Genomic DNA, 18,420 nt, shown 5'->3' with positions numbered 1-18,420 from the left:
ATAGATGGAATATCTCATTTCAGTTGTTCCAGATACAAAAAAATTACATTTTCCAATAACTTTCACTGTAATTAAAAGTTTTAGGAAAGTAGTAATAAAAAGTACTATCACTTTTCTTACCTGTCCTCACAAGGCCTTTTTTTCCATCTTAAATTACTGATTATATTCTATGTATCAGTCTGCTCCTTTCCAATAGGTGTGTGAGCCATATCACAACAAAAGGTGGGAGTAAAAATAAAGTTACTAAAAATTCAGGTCTATGAAAAGGAACAGGGAAAGCAACATGCTAACTACATGTGGTTCATAGCTAATTCTAGCTAATATAGTTGCTAAGATTGAATATCAGTTTTGCCCCTAAGCTTCTTGGAGTATGAGTTCTCTTTATCAGACATAGGAAAGCATGACTTCCTTAGTAGTGACAGATTTTCATGAATTCTAAAAGAATATTAAATAGTATAATAGAAAAACCCTTAACAAAACAGCACTACTGTGTCAAGCATAAGCCCTGCTCTCAAATTGCTCATAGTTTGTGGGGTGGTCAGATAAGAAAACGAATAATAGTTTAAATTGTATTCATACTATCAGAGCATCTTGGAGAGATATTTAATCTAAATTCTAAGAAAGGTCATAAGCAGGAAATTCTTCCTCAGGAAGAATTGTGGTGAACTTGGACAAAGTAAAAGTTAACTGACAGTTGAATTAAAAAAAGGTAGTGAATTCTAAAGGTATAGCGTGCATACTAGCTGAACCAAGAGAGATTGTCTTTATCAGTGAACTTCTGTAATTTGATTGGAATTTAGGAAGCAAACAGAAAAGAAATGAGAGTTGAAGTAGGCAAGGGCTATTCTTAACAACCTATAAATCTTAGTACCATGATTCTCAAATTAAGCAACAAAGTCTATGGGATGCCTCAGCAAACGCTCAGGTTGCTGCAGTATATTTTAATTTCTTTTAGGGAAACTTAGTGACACTGTTTGTTGGATACCACGTGAACTAACTGGAGTCAGTTAAGTTTCAATATTAGATTATTCTACACTCCCTTTGTAGGATGGACCAGCAAATGAAGGTGGGAATATCCAGTTTTATTTTAAGATTTGAGAAATTGTGAAGGTATCCAACAGGCAGATACGTCCTATTAATAAGTAACTATGGCTATTAAAGAATGGAATAAAAATGTAATTTTTTCTTTCAGGTGGTATCACTTCAATCAGTTACTAGGTTATAAGTATTAAGTTATTTGGCACTAACTACTTAATAAATGGAATTGTTAGATGTTTCCTTTAGACTATGTGGCATAAGGAAAAAATTACTGAAACACTAAGGTCACCAGGAACCCAGAAATTTAGAGAACCCCTCTGGTTTGGTATATAATATTCAAAAACAAATTTGTGAAAGCAATTCATGTGATGTTTTCTAAGTTTATAAGGATAGAAATAAAGATATTTGGAGGAATGCAGTTACCTTGAACTTGTTCATTTTAACATTGTTTCTCTCGGTGCGCTGTACCTGAAGGTAGACAGCAGAAATATGGGAGTTTATTTTTTGACAGTAGTCTTATATGCTAGTGTTTTGATAACCAGCTAAAGGTGTATTCATAAACTTTGGAAACTGAATAGATGGATGATAGGACTTATATTCTAGACATTTTGGTGCAGGTAGAATATCTTTCTATATTCATACTAGAGGCCTGGTGCACAAAAATTTGTGCACTCGTCCCTCAGCCCGGCCTGTGCCCTCTCGCAGTCTGGGACCCCTTGGGAGATAACGACCTGCTGGCTTAGGCCTGCTCCCGGGTGGCAGAGGGCAGGCCCAATCCCTAGGTGCAGCCCCTGGTCGGGCTCAGAGCAGGGCCGATTGGGGAGTTGGGGCGCCGCCCCCTGTCAAGCACAGAGCAGGGTGGATTGGGAGGTCGCGATGCCACCCTCAGTCACGCTCAAGGTAGGGCCGATTGGGGGGTTGGGACACCGCCCCCTGTCACACTCAAGGCAGGGTCTATGGGGAGGTTGCGGCGCCACCCCCTGTCACGCACAGAGCAGGGCCAATCAGGGGGTTGGGGCGCTGCCCCCTGTCATGCACAGAGCAGTGCCCATCAGGGGGGTTGGGGCTCCATACCCTGTCACGCACAGAGCAGGGTCAATCAGGGGGTTGGGGAGCTCCCCCCTGTCATGCACAGAGCAGGGCCGATCAGGGGGTTGAGGAGCTCGCCTCTGTCACTCACAGAGTAGGGCCGATAGGGGAGTTGGGGCACCGCCCCCTGTCACACACAGAGCAGGGCCGATCAGGGGGTTGGGGCGCCGCTACTGTCACACTCAGGGCAGGGCCGATGGGGAGGTTATGGCTCTACCCCATCACACACAGAGCAGGGCCCATGGGGTGGGGGTTGGGGCGCCGCCTTCTATCACCCACAGAGCAGGGCTGATCAGGGGGTTGGGGCGCCGCCACTGTCACACTCAGGGCAGGGCCGATGGGGAGGTTATGGCTCTACCCCGTCACACACAGTGCAGGTCCGATCAGGGGGTTGGGGCGCCGCACCATCACACACAGAGCCGCAGGGCGATCAGGGGTGTTGGGCGCTGCCCCCTGTCACGCTGATCCTGGTGCCGGGAGGCATATTACCCTTTTACTATATAGAATAGAGGCCTGGTGCACTGGTGGGGGCCGGCTGGTTTGCCCTGAAGGGTGTCCTGGATCAGGGTGGGGGTCCCCACTGGGGTGCCTGGTCAGCCTGGATGAGGGGATGATGGCTATTTGCAGCTGGTCACACACCCTTCAGGGTGGGGGTCCCCACTGGGGTGGCTGGCCAGTCTGGGTGAGGGGCTGAGGGCTGAGGGCTGTTTTCAGGCAGGCGGGTGACTGAAGCTCCCAACCGCTCCTTTTTTTTATTCTGGGCCAGCTTTAGCTTTGAGGCTTAGAGGTTTCTGGCCTTTGTTTACCTTCTGTTTTTGAAACAATGTTGCGATTTTCCTGGCTGAACCCCGAAGGACTAAAGCAGGTTTCTGGGGTTTTGTTTAGCTTCTATATTTGTAACATAGTTGCTTAGAGTTGCAGCTCAGAGGCCTGCAGCGGCAGGCAGGGAACATTGGAGTCCTCCATCACTGAATCAAGCAAGCCTGATGCTCACTTTAAGCTGCCTGGGTGTCGGTCGCCATCTTGGCTTGCAGTTAATTTGCATATTGCCCTGATTAGCCAATGGGAATGGTAGCAGTTGTAGGCTAATTACCATGTTTCTCTTTTATTAGATAGGATAGATAAGAATCACATTTAAGGCCAATAGATATAGATCACCAATTCCAGGAATTCTTAGTCAAAGAACCATAGAACCTGTAAATTATACATGCAAACATGTAATTTTTTTGTTCTACTGTGGTTTTGTTTGTTTGTTTTGTTTTATTTTTTGGTCAGAGTTTGAAAGGGATTCTTGGCCCTAAAGCAGTTAGGAACAGATTTATAGATAAACTACTTTGTTTTTGCATAGTGTGCCTATTGGCACAGGTTTTTTAGAGGTTAAGGATTAGATGTAAAAAGTATTTGCATCAAGAATTTTTAAAAACATATACTTTTATTGATTTTAGAAAGGAAGGCAGAGGGAGAGAGAGAGAGAAACATCAGTGATGAGAATCATTGATTGGCTGCCTCCTGCACACCCCCCATTGGGGATCCAGCCTGCATCCTGGGCATGTGCCCTGACTGGGAATGGAACCTTGACTTCTGAGTTCATAGGTCGATGCTCAATCACTGAGCCACACAGTCCAGGCTGCATCAAGAATTTTTTTTTATTTTATTTTATTGCTTACAGTCTTACAAAGGGTATTACATATGTCTCCTTTTTTCCCCCGCCCTTGACAATCCCCTGGCCTCCCCTACCCCCCAGTGTCTTATGTCCATTGGTTATGCTTATATGCATGCGTACAAGTTGCATCAAGAATTTAAATAGAAATTAATTCTTGTGATGAATTCCCAAAAAAGTTAAAGAAAATGTTTTAATTAATTAGATCTGTGGTTTAAAAGGTACATAAAGGGTGCACAGTAAAAAGTAAGTCTCTCTCTATATCCTTCACAAACAATTTCTCTTCCAAAAGGTAAACATTTTCTCTAGTTTATTTCTCAATTTTAAAACCAAGAGTATTATAGTAATGGAGTATAAAATACTGAATGATGCTAAAATATAAATTCGGTTTTTTTAGATGTAGATTATAGGGGCAACCTGATTTGATTTTCAATTTAAGATAAATAACTGGTACAAGGTATTATCTTAGCTTCTGTCAGTAGGACATAATTTAGGTATGTTTTATAGTGATGATGTTTTTAAAATGGCTCAACCAAATTATCAGTTGGGATAATTAGCCATGAAATATATAAATAGAGTTCTGAATATAGCCTTTTCAAGCCTTAATTCATTAAAAAGTTGTTAAAAGAATATAATTTTATTTTTGCCAATGTTAGTTTATTGTTCATAGTTTTCTCATAGAAGACAAAATGGAATTTTACCTTACTATGGAACTTAATAATTTTCACTTATTAAGTGACTACAATGGGCTAAGAATTATGTGTGGAGCTTCACATAATATGTTGAATTATCACAATATCTCTGAAAGGTCGCCAATATTATTATTTATATTTTATAGACAATTAAACCAAGTTTTTGATAGGTTAAATAACATAACCAAGAATCAGAGTTTGGGCATTGGCTGTATCTTGGAATCATAGAATATCGAAAATCTAAATATTTTTACACAATCTTTGTATGTAGATATGTTGTAATTATTTTAATATAAATTTGTCAGGTAATGCTACTTAGTTGAGTGAGCAGTGTTTGAACTTAGGGTTTTGTATGGTTATAATAAAGGTAAATAAGAAGTCTGTTGCTTATTAAGGAAAGAATTGAATGTAACATACTTAATAAAGGATTGCTTTATATATAGTTTATTCTTATGCTGTGCATTTTACTGAGCAGCTAACTTTCCTAAACCCTCACCTATATGTTTATTTTTTTCTGTAGGGAGATTCCCGAAGTCTTCCATTTTCTGAGAACGTGAGTGCTGTTCAAAAATTAGACTTTTCAGATACAATGGTGCAACAGAAATTGGATGATATCAAGGATCGAATCAAGAGAGAAATAAGGAAAGAACTGAAAATCAAAGAAGGAGCTGAAAATCTAAGGAAAGTCACAACAGATAAAAAAAATTTGGCTTATGTGGACAACATTTTGAAAAAATCGAATAAAAAATTAGAAGAACTGCATCACAAGCTACAAGAACTAAATGCACATATTGTTGTATCAGATCCAGAAGATGTTGCAGGTATATATATACATATATATACACATGCACATATATTTTATTTCATGTCTATATGGTATAGTACTAATAAGAAATATATTATTTTAAAAAATAGCAGGTTTTGTGATATATACTTTTTGGCTTTTCTGAAAGTTATAAGGTCTGTATTTTCTCTTACAGTTAAGGTCTTGTTTATATTCTGTTCAGAAATGCATTAAATTGATGAATATGAACATGAATTATTTAGCTAGAGATGAATAATTTTGCAGCCTACTCTCTTACCCTCTGTCAGTAAGATATTAGAGTTATTTTCCAGTATTAATGTTTTGTATTGAGTCAGCCATATGCACTTACCTGATTCATCCTTGTGATCAGCAGCTCAAGTTTGCCAGATGACTTTTTAAAGTTAAAAATGCATTCTGTGACTAAGGGCTATTTTTATTCTTTGCAAATGTAATTAATCAAGCCTATGACCTTTGTTCTTCATGCTTTAAGCAACTAAATTAACAACTAAACCACTGGTATATTGTTTAAAAAAGAAGAAAATTTAAAAAGCCAAATATTACTTTTTCTCTTAAATATAGAAAATAGAAGGAAAATATAACCCATAAGTGCAGCTGAAGAATATAATTTTTTAAACAGTAGAATTAACAAATGTTCATGTTGAAAATTTTTTAGTGCTACAGAAAGTAAAAATAGAAATACCTCTCTCCATCCTAGCCATTCTCTCTAAAAGTAGCATTACTAACTTTCTGTTGAGTATTCTTCCAGAAAAAATATTTCTATATTCGTATCAATATTTATCCATTCATATATACATAATTTCTAAAACTTTTTACTAAAAATTATTTAATGTATATTTATCTAATAGTTTTTTTCTTTGCAAAGATGATATTTTGAGCAAGGTATTTAATTTCTATAACCCTTAATTTCTTCATTTTCAAAGCAAAGGTGTGGTATATGTAGCATAGTAATATATCTAGCACTATAGAAATTTTAGAAGAAACAGTGATCAGGTAATAAGAAATAACAGATATAAGTAAAATGGAATTTAATTAGGAAGATAATAAATTTGACTAGGAAGCTCAAATGACCAATCTCAAAAGTTTCATAAAGTACTTCTGATATTAGTGTATTTGACAGAACTTGTTTTAATGCCTCAATTTCAACATGTGGGACTTACCGTAGGGATTTCATTTGGAGAACTCTACATAGAGATTTCAACCTTGTAAGAATAATTGAATCTTGAAAATGAAAGAAATCATAGAGAAACAAGCCTTCTTATTTTAAAGCTTAAATAATCCCAAAGATGTGAATCATAAAGCTAGCTAAAAAGAACTCATTAACTCCTCAGCTTGTAGTCTCTTACCCCCACATTCAATAATTACATTATAAATGGAAATTTGTATTAGGAAAATGCTTTTTTTAGCAATGTTATATAAACTTTGAAATAGCCTGTTCTGTTGGAACTCTGCTGAGCTCTACATTTTTTGCCCATTACTTCTTTAGGAGAGGTCTAAAATAAGAAACAGCGCTGGGGTTTTAAACTGTTTATTTAGAGAAAACATTTTCGTCCTCACAGAATACCCATAACTACCTTGTAATTGGAATACAGAAGAGTTTTTGCCACACAAAAGTCTGGTTTCCCCAGTCCTTTAAACATTTTTTAACTTTACTGAAGTATAAATTATATATGGTAAAATGCACATATTTCAAGTTTATGATTTGATGAGCTTTAACAAATGTATATACCCGGGTAACCTTTACTACAACCAGTGATTCTGAACCTTTCCATCACTTCAATGGTTCTCTTGTATATGTGCATCTCAATCAATTTCCAATCCCCATCTCTGGTTTAAGCAACCACTGGTCTACCTTTTATCACTTTAGATTAAATTTGTCTTTCCTAGAGTTTCATATAAGGAAATGACCTTTAAGTCTTACTATCAAATTTCTTTTCTCCCTTAAAGCCAATTTGGATATCCCTGTGAAACCTTCCCTGACTTTCTCTGATTGTCTTTTCTGTTCTGCTTTGTCCATTCATTATTGTATTATGTTATACTAGAGGCCCGGTGCACAAAATTTTGTGCTCTCAGGGGGCTCCCTCAGCCCGGCCTATGCCCTCTTGCAGTCTGGGACCACTTCAAGGATGTCCACATGCTGGCTTAGGCCCGCTCCCTGGGGGGATTGGGCCTAAGCTGGCAGTCAAACATCCCTCTGGCAGCCCTGGAGCCCTCGGGGGATGTCCACTTACCAGCGGGGAGCAGGCCTAAGCTGCAGTCGGACATCCTTAGCACTGCTGAGGAGGCAGGAGAGGCTCCCGGCACCGCCGCTGTACTGGCAGCCATCAGCCTGGCTTGTGGCTGAGCAGAGGTCCCCCTGTGGGAACGCACTGACCACCAGGGGGCAGCTTCTGCATTGAGCGTCTGCCCCCTGGTGGTCAGTGTGTGTCATAGTGACCAGTCATTCCCAGCCGTTCTGCTGTTAGGGTCAGTTTGCATATTATCCTTTTACTATATAGGATAGAGGTCTGGTGCATGGGTGGGGGCCAGCTGGTTTGCCCTGAAGGGTGTCCCGGATCAGGGTGGTGGTCCCGCTTGGGTGCCTGGCTAGCCTGGGTGAGGGGCTGATGGGTGTTTGCAGCTGGTCACACCCCCTTCAGGGTGGGGGTCCCCACTGGGGTGCCTGGCCAGCCTGGGTGAGGGGCTGATGGCTGTTTGCTGGTTGGTCAAGCCCCCCCAGTGGGAACCCTCACCCCATGGAGGTTTGGCCAGCCTGAGTGAGGGGCTGATGGCTGTTTTCAGGCTGGCCACACCCCCTTTAGGGTGGGGGGTCCCCACTGGGTTGCCTGGCCAGTCTGGGTGAGGGGCTCAGGGCCATTTTCAGGCTGGCCAAGCTCTCTGGCGATGGAAACTCCCAGCCTCTCCTTTTTTTCTTTCTTTTTTTAAATTTTATTCTGGGATTTATTTACCTTCTATAATTGAAACTTTGTCGCCTTGAGAGGAGCTTAGAGCCGGCCAGGGCGGGTGGAAGGGGAGCCTGCTTGCCCCAGCTCCATGGCCACAGCCGGCTGAAAGCAGGTATCTGGGGTTTACTTACCTTCTATAATTGAAACTTTGTTGCTTTGAGTGGAGCTCAGAGCCAGGCGGCTAGCGGGAAGCTTGGCTTCCTCCATCATTGGTGCAACCAAGCCTCCTGCTTGCTCCAGCTCCATGGCTGTCGGCCGCCATCTTCGTTTGGTTAATTTGCATATAGTCACTCTGGTGGTGGGCGTGACTTAAGGCATAGCAAAGGTATGGTTAGTTTGCATGTTTGTCTTTTATTAGTGTAGATTGTACATGTTTATATCACTTACTAAACTGTGTGCACCTTCAGGGCAGGGATGTGTTTTCAAGATATATCATAGAATCTGCAATGTACTAGGTAGCCCAAAACACAAACAAAAACACCCCAGCAAATAAAAATACTGTGTTAGTTGAGGTAATTAATACCAAAACATAATTTTTTAAAATACATTTTTATTGATTTCAGAGAGGAAAAGAGAGAGAGAGAGAGAGAGAGAGAGAGAGAGAGAGAGAGAAAAGAAGAAGAAGAAGAAGAGAGGAGAAAGGGGAGAGAGACCAGAGAGAGAGAGGAGGGGGGATAGAGGGGAGAGAGGGAAGAGACAGACCAGACAACAGAACAACCTTCTTGAATGACAAGTGGGCAGGGGTCAGGGCCACAAGGCAGCTGGGACTGCTGTGAGGGCAGAGGCAGCTGGGATGCGAGGGCTGAGCCCCTTGCACAAATTTTGTGCATCAGGCTTCTAGTTTTATAAATAAGAAAGTAAAGTGATAGAGTTAATTATTGCAGATGTGAATTAAAAGCAGTCTTTCTAACCACTTACGTAGTAACCATTGATACAATGCAGACTTAAAAGTTGTTCTTTCTAAGAGTCATTGATTCTGCTTACATAATCCCTCTCCAGACAAGAATTAGCCAAACACTTCTGTTAATTCACATATACATGCTTCCTGATTTTTAATGGAGTTACATCCTGATAAACTCGTTGTAAATTGAAAAATACCCTAAATTGAAATGCATTTAATACACCTAACCTACCGAACATCATAGCTTAGCCTAGCCTACTTTAAATGTGCTCAGAACACTTATATTAGCTTACAGTTGGGCAATTATCTTGAATTTCATCTCAAGAGCAATTGCTGCTGCCTTCTCCTTACCAGAAGCAGGAGACTCACATGGGCATTTCTGTAGACTTGATGGGATGCGAAAACACAATATCCAAAAAACTAGCAACAGAGTACACTGTAAACTGCTGGTTGCTTGTAATCATGTGGCTCACTGTAGTGGCCCAGAATCACAAGAGAGTATCATACCGCATATAGCAGGAAAAGATAAAATTTGAAATTTCAAAGTACAGTTTCTATGTAATGTGTATTGCTTTTGCATCATTGCAAAGCTAAAAATTGTAAGTTGAACTATTATAAGCTGAGAAACATCTGTGCTTTAAAGAACTGAAAGCAAAGTACCATGTCCTTAAGTCATCCTGTTACACCTAATCTAAAATAAATAATTTTATTAACCTTAGTATGTAATGTAAAAAATATGAAATTTTATGGCAATCTGACCCAAAGTTAATCTACCTTTAAACCTCTATATTGTTGCTTGTAATGCTGCCAAATCAGTAATACAGTAAAAGAATAAGCCACTTGCAAAGGGAACTATTATTTAATTTTTAAATATATTTTATTGATTTTTTACAGAGAGGAAGGGAGAGAGATAGAGAGTTAGAAACATTGATGAGAGAGAAACATCGATCAGCTGCCTCCTGCATACCTCCTACTGGGGATGTGCCTGCAACCAGGGTACATGCCTTTGAACGGAATCGAATCTGGGACCTTTCAGTCCGCAGGCCAACTCTCTATCCACTGAGCCAAACCGGTTAGGGCTATTTAATTTTTTATATACCTCTGAATGCCTGCATTTACAAGATTTATTTTAAATAAATTCAAATTTTAACTGGTCTAATTAGCATATTAGCTCTTTATTATATAGGATAAGGATTTTTATCAGATTAACTTAGAAACTTCTAACTATAAAACTCTCTGAAATATTACTTAGTATAATGTCAAGATCTGCTCTTTTGGGACTGTTATTTGTAAAATATATGTATGTATTTTTAAGAGTAGTAAGAAATGAATTCTATAAAGTAGAGTGGTAACCTAAGCCTTAGTTGGCATCTGAGACTCCAAAGCAAAGAACCAGTTTCCTGATTCTTGGACTCTTGTGTATCTCTAAAGAAGTGGATAAGAATAATTTTCATAATTTATTAAATATAGCTAATAATATGTGTAATATAAGCCCCTTTATTTTCATCTCATTTCCTTTTCTTATTAGCTCTTCTCATTGCCATCTTTTCAGACCCCACCAAACTTAGATTTTTACCTATTGAGGCAGTGAATATTTTCTTTAACATCTAGAATATCCAACATATATAAAACTAATAGTATTAGGATTTTTGGAGTTAACCTTGGAAATTCGTTTAAATTCTGCAGATATAACAATATTTAAGTTTTCTGTTTTAATGACCAAAGTTCAGTTTATGAAGTCTTTTTTATTTTATTTATTTATTTATTTATTTATTTTTTAAATATATTTTATTGATTTTTCACAGAGAGGAAGGGAGAGAGATAGAAAGTTAGAAACATCGATGAGAGAGAAACATCGATCAGCTGCCTCCTGCACATCTCCCACTGGGGATGTGCCTGCAACCCAGGTACATCCCCTTGACCGGAATCGAACCTGGGACCTTTCAGTCCGCAGGCCGACGCTCTATCCACTGAGCCAAACCGGTTTCGGCAATTTTTATTTTATTTTTTATAATTCTTTGTTGTTGAAAGTATTACATATATCCCCCTTATTGGCCCATTTACCCACTCCATCATGCCCCCGCCCCTCTCCCCCACCCCAGGTCTTTAGCACCCTATTGTCTGTGTCCATGGGTTATGCTTGCAAGGTTTTTGATTGATTACCTCCTGCCCACCCACCCTCCCTCTGAGATGCCACACACTGTTCCATGCTTCCTTGTCTCTGGATCCACTCCGTTCATCAGTTTATTTTGTTACTTAGATTCCACATATGAGTGCGATCATGTGATACTTGTCTTTCTCTAACTGACTTACCTCACTTAGCATGATACTCTCCAGGTACCTCCATGCTGTCTCAAAGGGTAAGAGATTCTTCTTTTTTACTGCTGCATAGAATTCCATGGTATAGATGTACCACAGTTTTTTTATCCACTCATTTACTCATGGGCACTTGCCTATTTCCAGATCTTAGCTATTGTAAATTGTGCTGCTATGAACATAGGGGTGCATACATTTTTTTCTGATTGGTGCTTCGGGTTTCTTAGGATATATTCCTAGATGTGGGATCACTGGGTCAAGTGCCAGCAGTGTAAGATAGGGTTCCCTTTTCTCCACATCCTCGCCAGCACTTGTCATTTGTTTATTTGTTGATGGTAGCCATTCTGACAGGTGTGAGGTGATACCTCATCATTTTAATTTGCATCTCTCTGATTATCAAGTGACTTTGAGCATTTTTTCATATGTCTCTTGGCCATCTGTATGTCCTCTTTGGAGAAGTGTCTACGGTATTTAGGTCCTTTGCCCACTTTTTAATTGGATTGTTTGTCTTCCTTTTATAAGTTGTATAAATTCCTTATATATTTTGGATATTAACCCTTTATCAGATGTATCATTGCTAAATATGTTCTCCCATACAGTGGGCTGCCTGTTCGTTATGTTGATGGTTTCTTTTGCTGTGTAGAGCTTTTTAGTTTGATGAAGTTCCATTTGTTTATTTTCTCCTTAGCTTCCTTTGGCTTAGGAGATGTATCAGTAAACATATTGCTATGAGAGATGTCTGAGATTTTGCTGCCTATGTGTTCTTGTAGGATTTTTGTGGTTTCACGATTTACATTTAAGTCTTTTATTCATTTTGAGCTTATTCCCGGGTATGGTGTAAGTTGGTGGTCTATTTTCTTTTCTTTCTTTCTTTTTTCTTTTCGTTTTTTTTTTTGCACGTATCCAATTTTTTCAATACCATTTATTGAAGAGACTGTCTTGACTCCACTGTATGCTCTTGCTTCTTTTGTCAAATTTTAATTGAGCATAATGGCTTGGGTCTATATCTTGGTTCTCTTTTCTGTTTCATTGATCGATATGCTTTTTCTTGTGCTAGTACCACGCTGTTTTGATTATGGTGGCTTTGTAGTATAACTTGAAGTCTGGTATTGTGATTTCTCCAATTTTGTTTTTCTTTCTCAAGATTGCTGCACCTATTCAGGGTCTTTTTTGATTCCATATAAATTTTTGGAGTATCATTCTAGCTCTGTAGTAGTACATTGTATAGATGTACCGCAGTTTGTTTATTCATTCACCAAGAACATTAGGGTTGTTTTCTAGTTTTTGGAAATTTTCAGCACAGCTGCTATAACTACACATGAATAGTTTTTTGTGTGAACATGTTGTCAGTTCACTTTGGTAAATACTTAGAAGTGTGATTGCTAAGTCATATGTTAGAATATATTTAGCAATGTACACAGCTGCCAGAATGTTTTCCAGAGTGGTTATAGCATTTTTTATTTTCACCAGCATATATGAGAGTTCCAGTTTTTCACATCCACTCCATCACTTGGTATTATTGATATATATTTTTAACCAGTTTAACAAGTGTATAATGATTGGCGATATACATCATTGTAATCAGAGGGAGGAAAGAGAAAAAAGCGCCATCTTAAGGAGAATTTATTAAATAACTGTGCGTGCCCTGGGTACAGAGTTTTGTATAAAAGGCTAAGTGACCAGCCGACCCGCCGGTAGGTATGATACACACTGACCACCAGGGGGAAGATGCTCAACACCGAGCTGCCAAACCACAGCAACTATGCAGAGTGCCCTCTTGCACTCTGGACCCCTCAGGGGATGTTGGACTGCCAGTTTCAGCCCCATCCCCACAGGCCAGGCCAAGGAACCCCACCTGCTAGGGATCCTGCTCACTCCGCAGACGCCCTTCGAGAGCCAGAGCCGCCCCAGGTGCTGCCAGCCAGGGAGGAACCCGCAGGAGGTTGGCTCCAGGGCATGTCTGGCCCATCTCGCCCAGTCCTGCCCCACCAGCCACCTTGTAATTAATTTATTTTCAATGTGCACGCATCTGTACACTGGGCCTTTAGTTTAATATAGAAGATACAAGCAGTTCTGAATTTTTAATTTAATTTGATTTTAGATAGAGAGGAGAATCATAGATTTGTTGTCTCTACTCATTTATGCACATTCATTGGTTGATTCTTGTATGTGTCCTGACTGAGGATCAAACCTGCAACCTTGGCATATGGGGACAATGCTATAACCAACTGAAATACTCTGCCAAGGCCAGTTCTAAAATTGTTAATGCCTTGCTTGCTTATTTCACCTTAAGCAAAACATGTTACAACCCACAATTTTATCCACACACTTTTGGTAAAATAATAATAAAACTAAACCAGAGGTTGTACCAGTTATAAAATATTTCAGCAAAATTACTTCATTGGTGACAGCTGACAGAGGTTATCCCAAGTACTCAAAATAGCTGGTTAATCATTCATTAATAATAAATGAGCACTCATTATAATCTGAGCAGGTTCCAGATGTCTTTATAAGGTAATCTTATCTGGTTAAACAAGAACGTTAGATTTTAGGGGAAATATAAACTGTTGATATAATTGTAACACATGGCAAGGTTCTGGAGAAGTTTATTTTTTAAATATCGGTTTATACGTATCAAGCGAAAACCAAAATGTTGACCAGTGAACAGTAGCTAAAAGACTTACAGATGACAGTTTGTGAAGGAGATAGATTAGCTAGTGCATCAGCATGCTACTACTTTTACTAGTTTAGATTTGGCTAGGTTTACTTCAACTATATTTTCTCCTTTTTTTAAATGCAGTAAATAGCCTTAGTTCAGAAGCAGGCATTCTGGCTGTTTAAGGATCACTTTATGAATATTGAACATTGGGAGTCAGCTGGCTATAAAATAAAGGCCAAAGATTTTATGATCTGAGATCTCATCCCAGCTGAAGCATTGCATAGTTGCGTGGTTATATGCCACTTTTAACCCCTCCAGGCCTTGCTTTTCTTATTTGAGACCTATATCAGAGGTGGAATCTAAAGGTTTGGTATTTGACATACGGACTTACATTGGAGAGCAAAAGTATAAAGAAAGGGAGGCATCTATAGTAAAAGTCAGGTTTTATTTATGGATTACTAGAGTCATGCCATTAAGAGGACAGAAAACAAGCAGAAAGATTTAGAAGTAGTGTTCCAGGAAAGAAGAGTTCAATTTTAAATACAATTAGAAGAAAAGCCAGTAGGACATTCAAGTAATATCCATAAGGTCATAAATTACCAGATGAAGACCAAAAAACCCATCTTGGCTTGAAATACCTACCACTTTGGAAATACCAGAAAGTATGATGTGGTTAATTCGAATCTATTTAACTCCACTTGATTTATATGCCATTGATGTTTATATTTTAGTTCTTTTACTTATCTTCAATTTCACAAATTAGATCTAATTATGTTGTCTTATGTAGTCATTGTTGGTTTACAATTGCCTACATATTTATCATTTTCTTTGTCCATTTCTTCATACTTCACAGACCTTCCTTCTAGAATCCCTTGTTTCTTTTTCTTTCTAAAGGTATAGACTGTGGAAAGATATTTTTCCTCGTATACGATTCTAGGTTATTTTCTCTCAGCACTTGGAAACTATTATTTCACAGTCTTCCACTGTTATTGAGGAGGAGGCAGCTGTAGTCTGATGGTTGAAGCCACGTAGATAATGTCCTTTCTCCCTAGCTTCTTTTAAGATATTCTGTCTTCAGTGTTCTGTTCTTTGAGAATAATTGTTTATATTTCCTTTCATTAGATCTGCTTGGGATTTACTATGTTTCCTGAATATGAGATTTGTGTATTTCATTCATTATGGAAAATTCTTAGCTCCTTTTTTATTTTTTTTTTAGTATTGCACCTTCTGTATTCCCTCTATTCTTTCATTTTGAAATTCCAATTGGATGCATGATAATTTCTTCAAGTCTCTGTCTCCATTTCTCTAATACTCCTTTTACCTGTGTCCAGTTTGCTCTTGATCACATATATTGTATTTCTAATATATAGGGTGTCCCAAAAAATGTATATACACTTTAACACAGTGGTTCTCAACCTTCCTAATACTGCGACCCTTTAATACAGTTCCTCATGTTGTGGTGACCCCCAATTTCATTGTTACAAATTGAACATAATTAAAGCATAGTGATTAATCACAAAAACAATATGTAATTATATATGTGTTTTCCGATGGTCTTAGGCGATCCCTGTGAAAGGGTCGTTCGACCCCCAAAGGGGTCGCGACCCACAGGTTGAGAACCACTGCTTTAACAGCTAATAGCTCAATTGATGTTTCTTTCTCTTTAAATTTAAACCATTGAAATAAATATTCAAAGTGTATATACATTTTTGGGGACACCCTGTATATATTTTAATACTGGAAGTTTTATTTTTATAATCTTGGTTATTTTTTATAGTGTCTTGTCCCAAACATTCTTTGATACTCCTTATATTTAGTTTTCATATTAAATACACTTTCACATTCTGTATATGGTAATGACAATAAGTAAAATCCTTGTCATACTACTATAGGTTTTTCTTACTCATGGTGATTTTTTTTTCTTTCCTATGTGAGCTTTGTGATTTCTACTGTGTCTATATTTTCACTGGAATTTTCTCTGGGGGAATTCTTTTAGGTTTAGATTTAAAGTGTCTTCTTTCAAAGAGTATGTGCATTTCTGTAAGATGCTTGGAAGCTTTACCAACCTGAATCCAGTTAAAAGCAAATTTAAACCTAAGATAATATGATTTCCTGCCTCTAAACTGAGAACAGTAGGAATTTTAAAAGAATACTATTACTTCTCCCCCCAGGCATCCCAAGCCAAAGACAAGTCCAGAAGTAATTTAGCCATTATAAATGGCACTGTTTGAGGTTCCTGTCTTCAATCAGGTTTTTCCTGATCTGATTGCCCACTTTGTAGAGTTCTCAGGACTTTTCTTGGGCTCTTATTAAAACCCAAATTTTATTCCACCAGGATGAGGAACTAACGAGTCTCTTTTTATCAGAATAGCAAAAGCATTCTCAGAAGCATAAAGCTACAGATGTCCAATTATATCTATTGTGGGATTGGGTCACATGCACCATGCACTGCCTTGCCCCTAGCCCCCTACTGCAGGTGAGACTGAAATCTTCTTTCTTTCTTTTTTTTTTTTTTTCCCCTTGCTTAACCTTCTGCTTACTTTAAGCAAAAGAGAAAGATGTTGAGCATGAAGTCTTAAGTTAGCTTATAGTGTCAGGCACTTAAAGTTTGCAGATACTATTATTTACATTCTTCTACAACTCTGTAATATATTTAAGGAGTCTTGTAGCACTTTGAATTTTATTGGTAATTGTAATCTTTAATTATTTTTGAAGAACTTATAGTTTCCTATGATCTCTATTTTACATTGTTTTCAAATTTATTGACATATCTGTGCATATCTGTAGGAACATTTCCTCTTTCATTACTAATATAGGTATGTTCTTTATTTTTCTTTCTTGATCACTTTTCTTGTCATATTTTATATGCAGTTCCCTTTACCAAAAAAAAAAAAAAATAGTTTTTTGGCTCTACTGATGCTTTTTTGTTCTATTTTGTTAATCTCTGCCCATTTATTTTTTTCTCTCATCCTTTGAAATTAGTTGGCTATTTTTTTAAAGGCTGCCAGATGTTTTTTAATCTCAACAGGATAGATGTTTAGCACTTTTTTTTTAAAATTCTCCCCGAGGATATTTTTTTCCATTGATTTTCTTTTTTAGAGAGAGTGGCGTGGAGGGAGAAGGTAGATAGGAAGCAAATGTAGATGTGAGAGAGACACCTTGATTGGTTGCCTCCTGCACTAGCCCTGACCGGTTCCTGGGATCTGGCCTGTAATGTGGTATGTGCCCATGACTGGGAATTGAACCTGTGACCCTTTGCTCTACCAGTGGAGCAAAACCAGTCAGGAGAGATGCTTAGCATTTTAGATATATTATCTTTTCTAATACATTCATTCAAAGTTTATGACTATCCTCTAAGTATTGCCTTAGTTGCATCACAAAAGTTTTGATATGTAAAATTTTAAAATATTTTTATAGAAAACATAATTGATAAATAGCAATATGTAAGTTTAAGGTATACAACATGTATACATTTATATATTGTAATATGATTATCACTATAGCATTAGCCAACACCTCTATCATGTCACATATTATCACTTCTTATTAGGCATGGGAACAATTAAGATCTAGTCTCTTAGCGACTTTGGAGTTTACAGTATTGTTACCTATAATCACTATGCGTTGCATTAGTTCTTCAGGACTTATTTATCTACTAGTTTCTAGTTTGTATGCTTAAACAGCATTTCCCAATTACCCTGCTCTAGCCTCTGGTAACCACCTTTCTACTCTCTGTTTTTACAAGATCTTGGCCTTTTTAGAGTCCACATATAAGTGATATCATATGGCATTTGTTTTTCTCTGTCTGACTTATCTCACTTAGTATAATGCCCTCAAGCTCTAACCATGTTGTTGTAAATGGCAGAAGTTTTCTCTCATTGCTTAATAATATTTCATATTTTATGTGTGTGTACACATGTACACACGTACATACCACATTTTCTTTATTTTCACCTATTGAGGAACACAAGTAGCTTTCATATCTTGGCTATTGTGAGTAATGCCAAATAAACATGAGAGTACCTATATCTCTTTGACATCCTGTTTTTTATCCCTTAGATATATACTCAAAAGTGGAACTGCTGGATTATATGGTAGTTCTAATTTTAATTTTTTTAGAAACCTCCATACTGTTTTTCATAGTGGCTATACCAATTTACATTTTCATGAAAGGTATATAAGGGTTCCCTTATCTGTACAGTCTTGAAACAGTTTTCTATCTCTTGATTGATAGCCAGTTAGATCATTTGTATTTTTTAAAATATATTTTTATTGATTTCAGAGACGAAGGGAGAGG

At 38.0% G+C, this 18,420-nt stretch overlaps 1 protein-coding gene across 4 annotated transcripts in view; it reads left to right on the top strand.

Moving 5' to 3' along the window:
* The window catches only part of PKN2 (protein kinase N2), a 148,949-nt gene that overhangs the window by 44,060 nt on the left and 86,469 nt on the right, over positions 1 to 18,420 (top strand). For all 4 annotated transcript variants that reach the window (XM_081087818.1, XM_081087819.1, XM_081087817.1 and 1 more), the window contains exon 2: positions 5,000 to 5,300. In XM_081087818.1, coding sequence (XP_080943944.1) covers positions 5,000 to 5,300 — 301 coding nt within the window. The remainder of the gene's footprint in view (positions 1 to 4,999; positions 5,301 to 18,420) is intronic.

This window comes from Myotis nattereri, assembly GCF_964212035.1.
Source record: "Myotis nattereri genome assembly, chromosome: 3".
NCBI lineage: Eukaryota > Metazoa > Chordata > Mammalia > Chiroptera > Vespertilionidae > Myotis > Myotis nattereri.
Note: the sequence above shows the minus strand (reverse complement) of the source record. Positions and strands in the feature narration are given on the sequence as shown.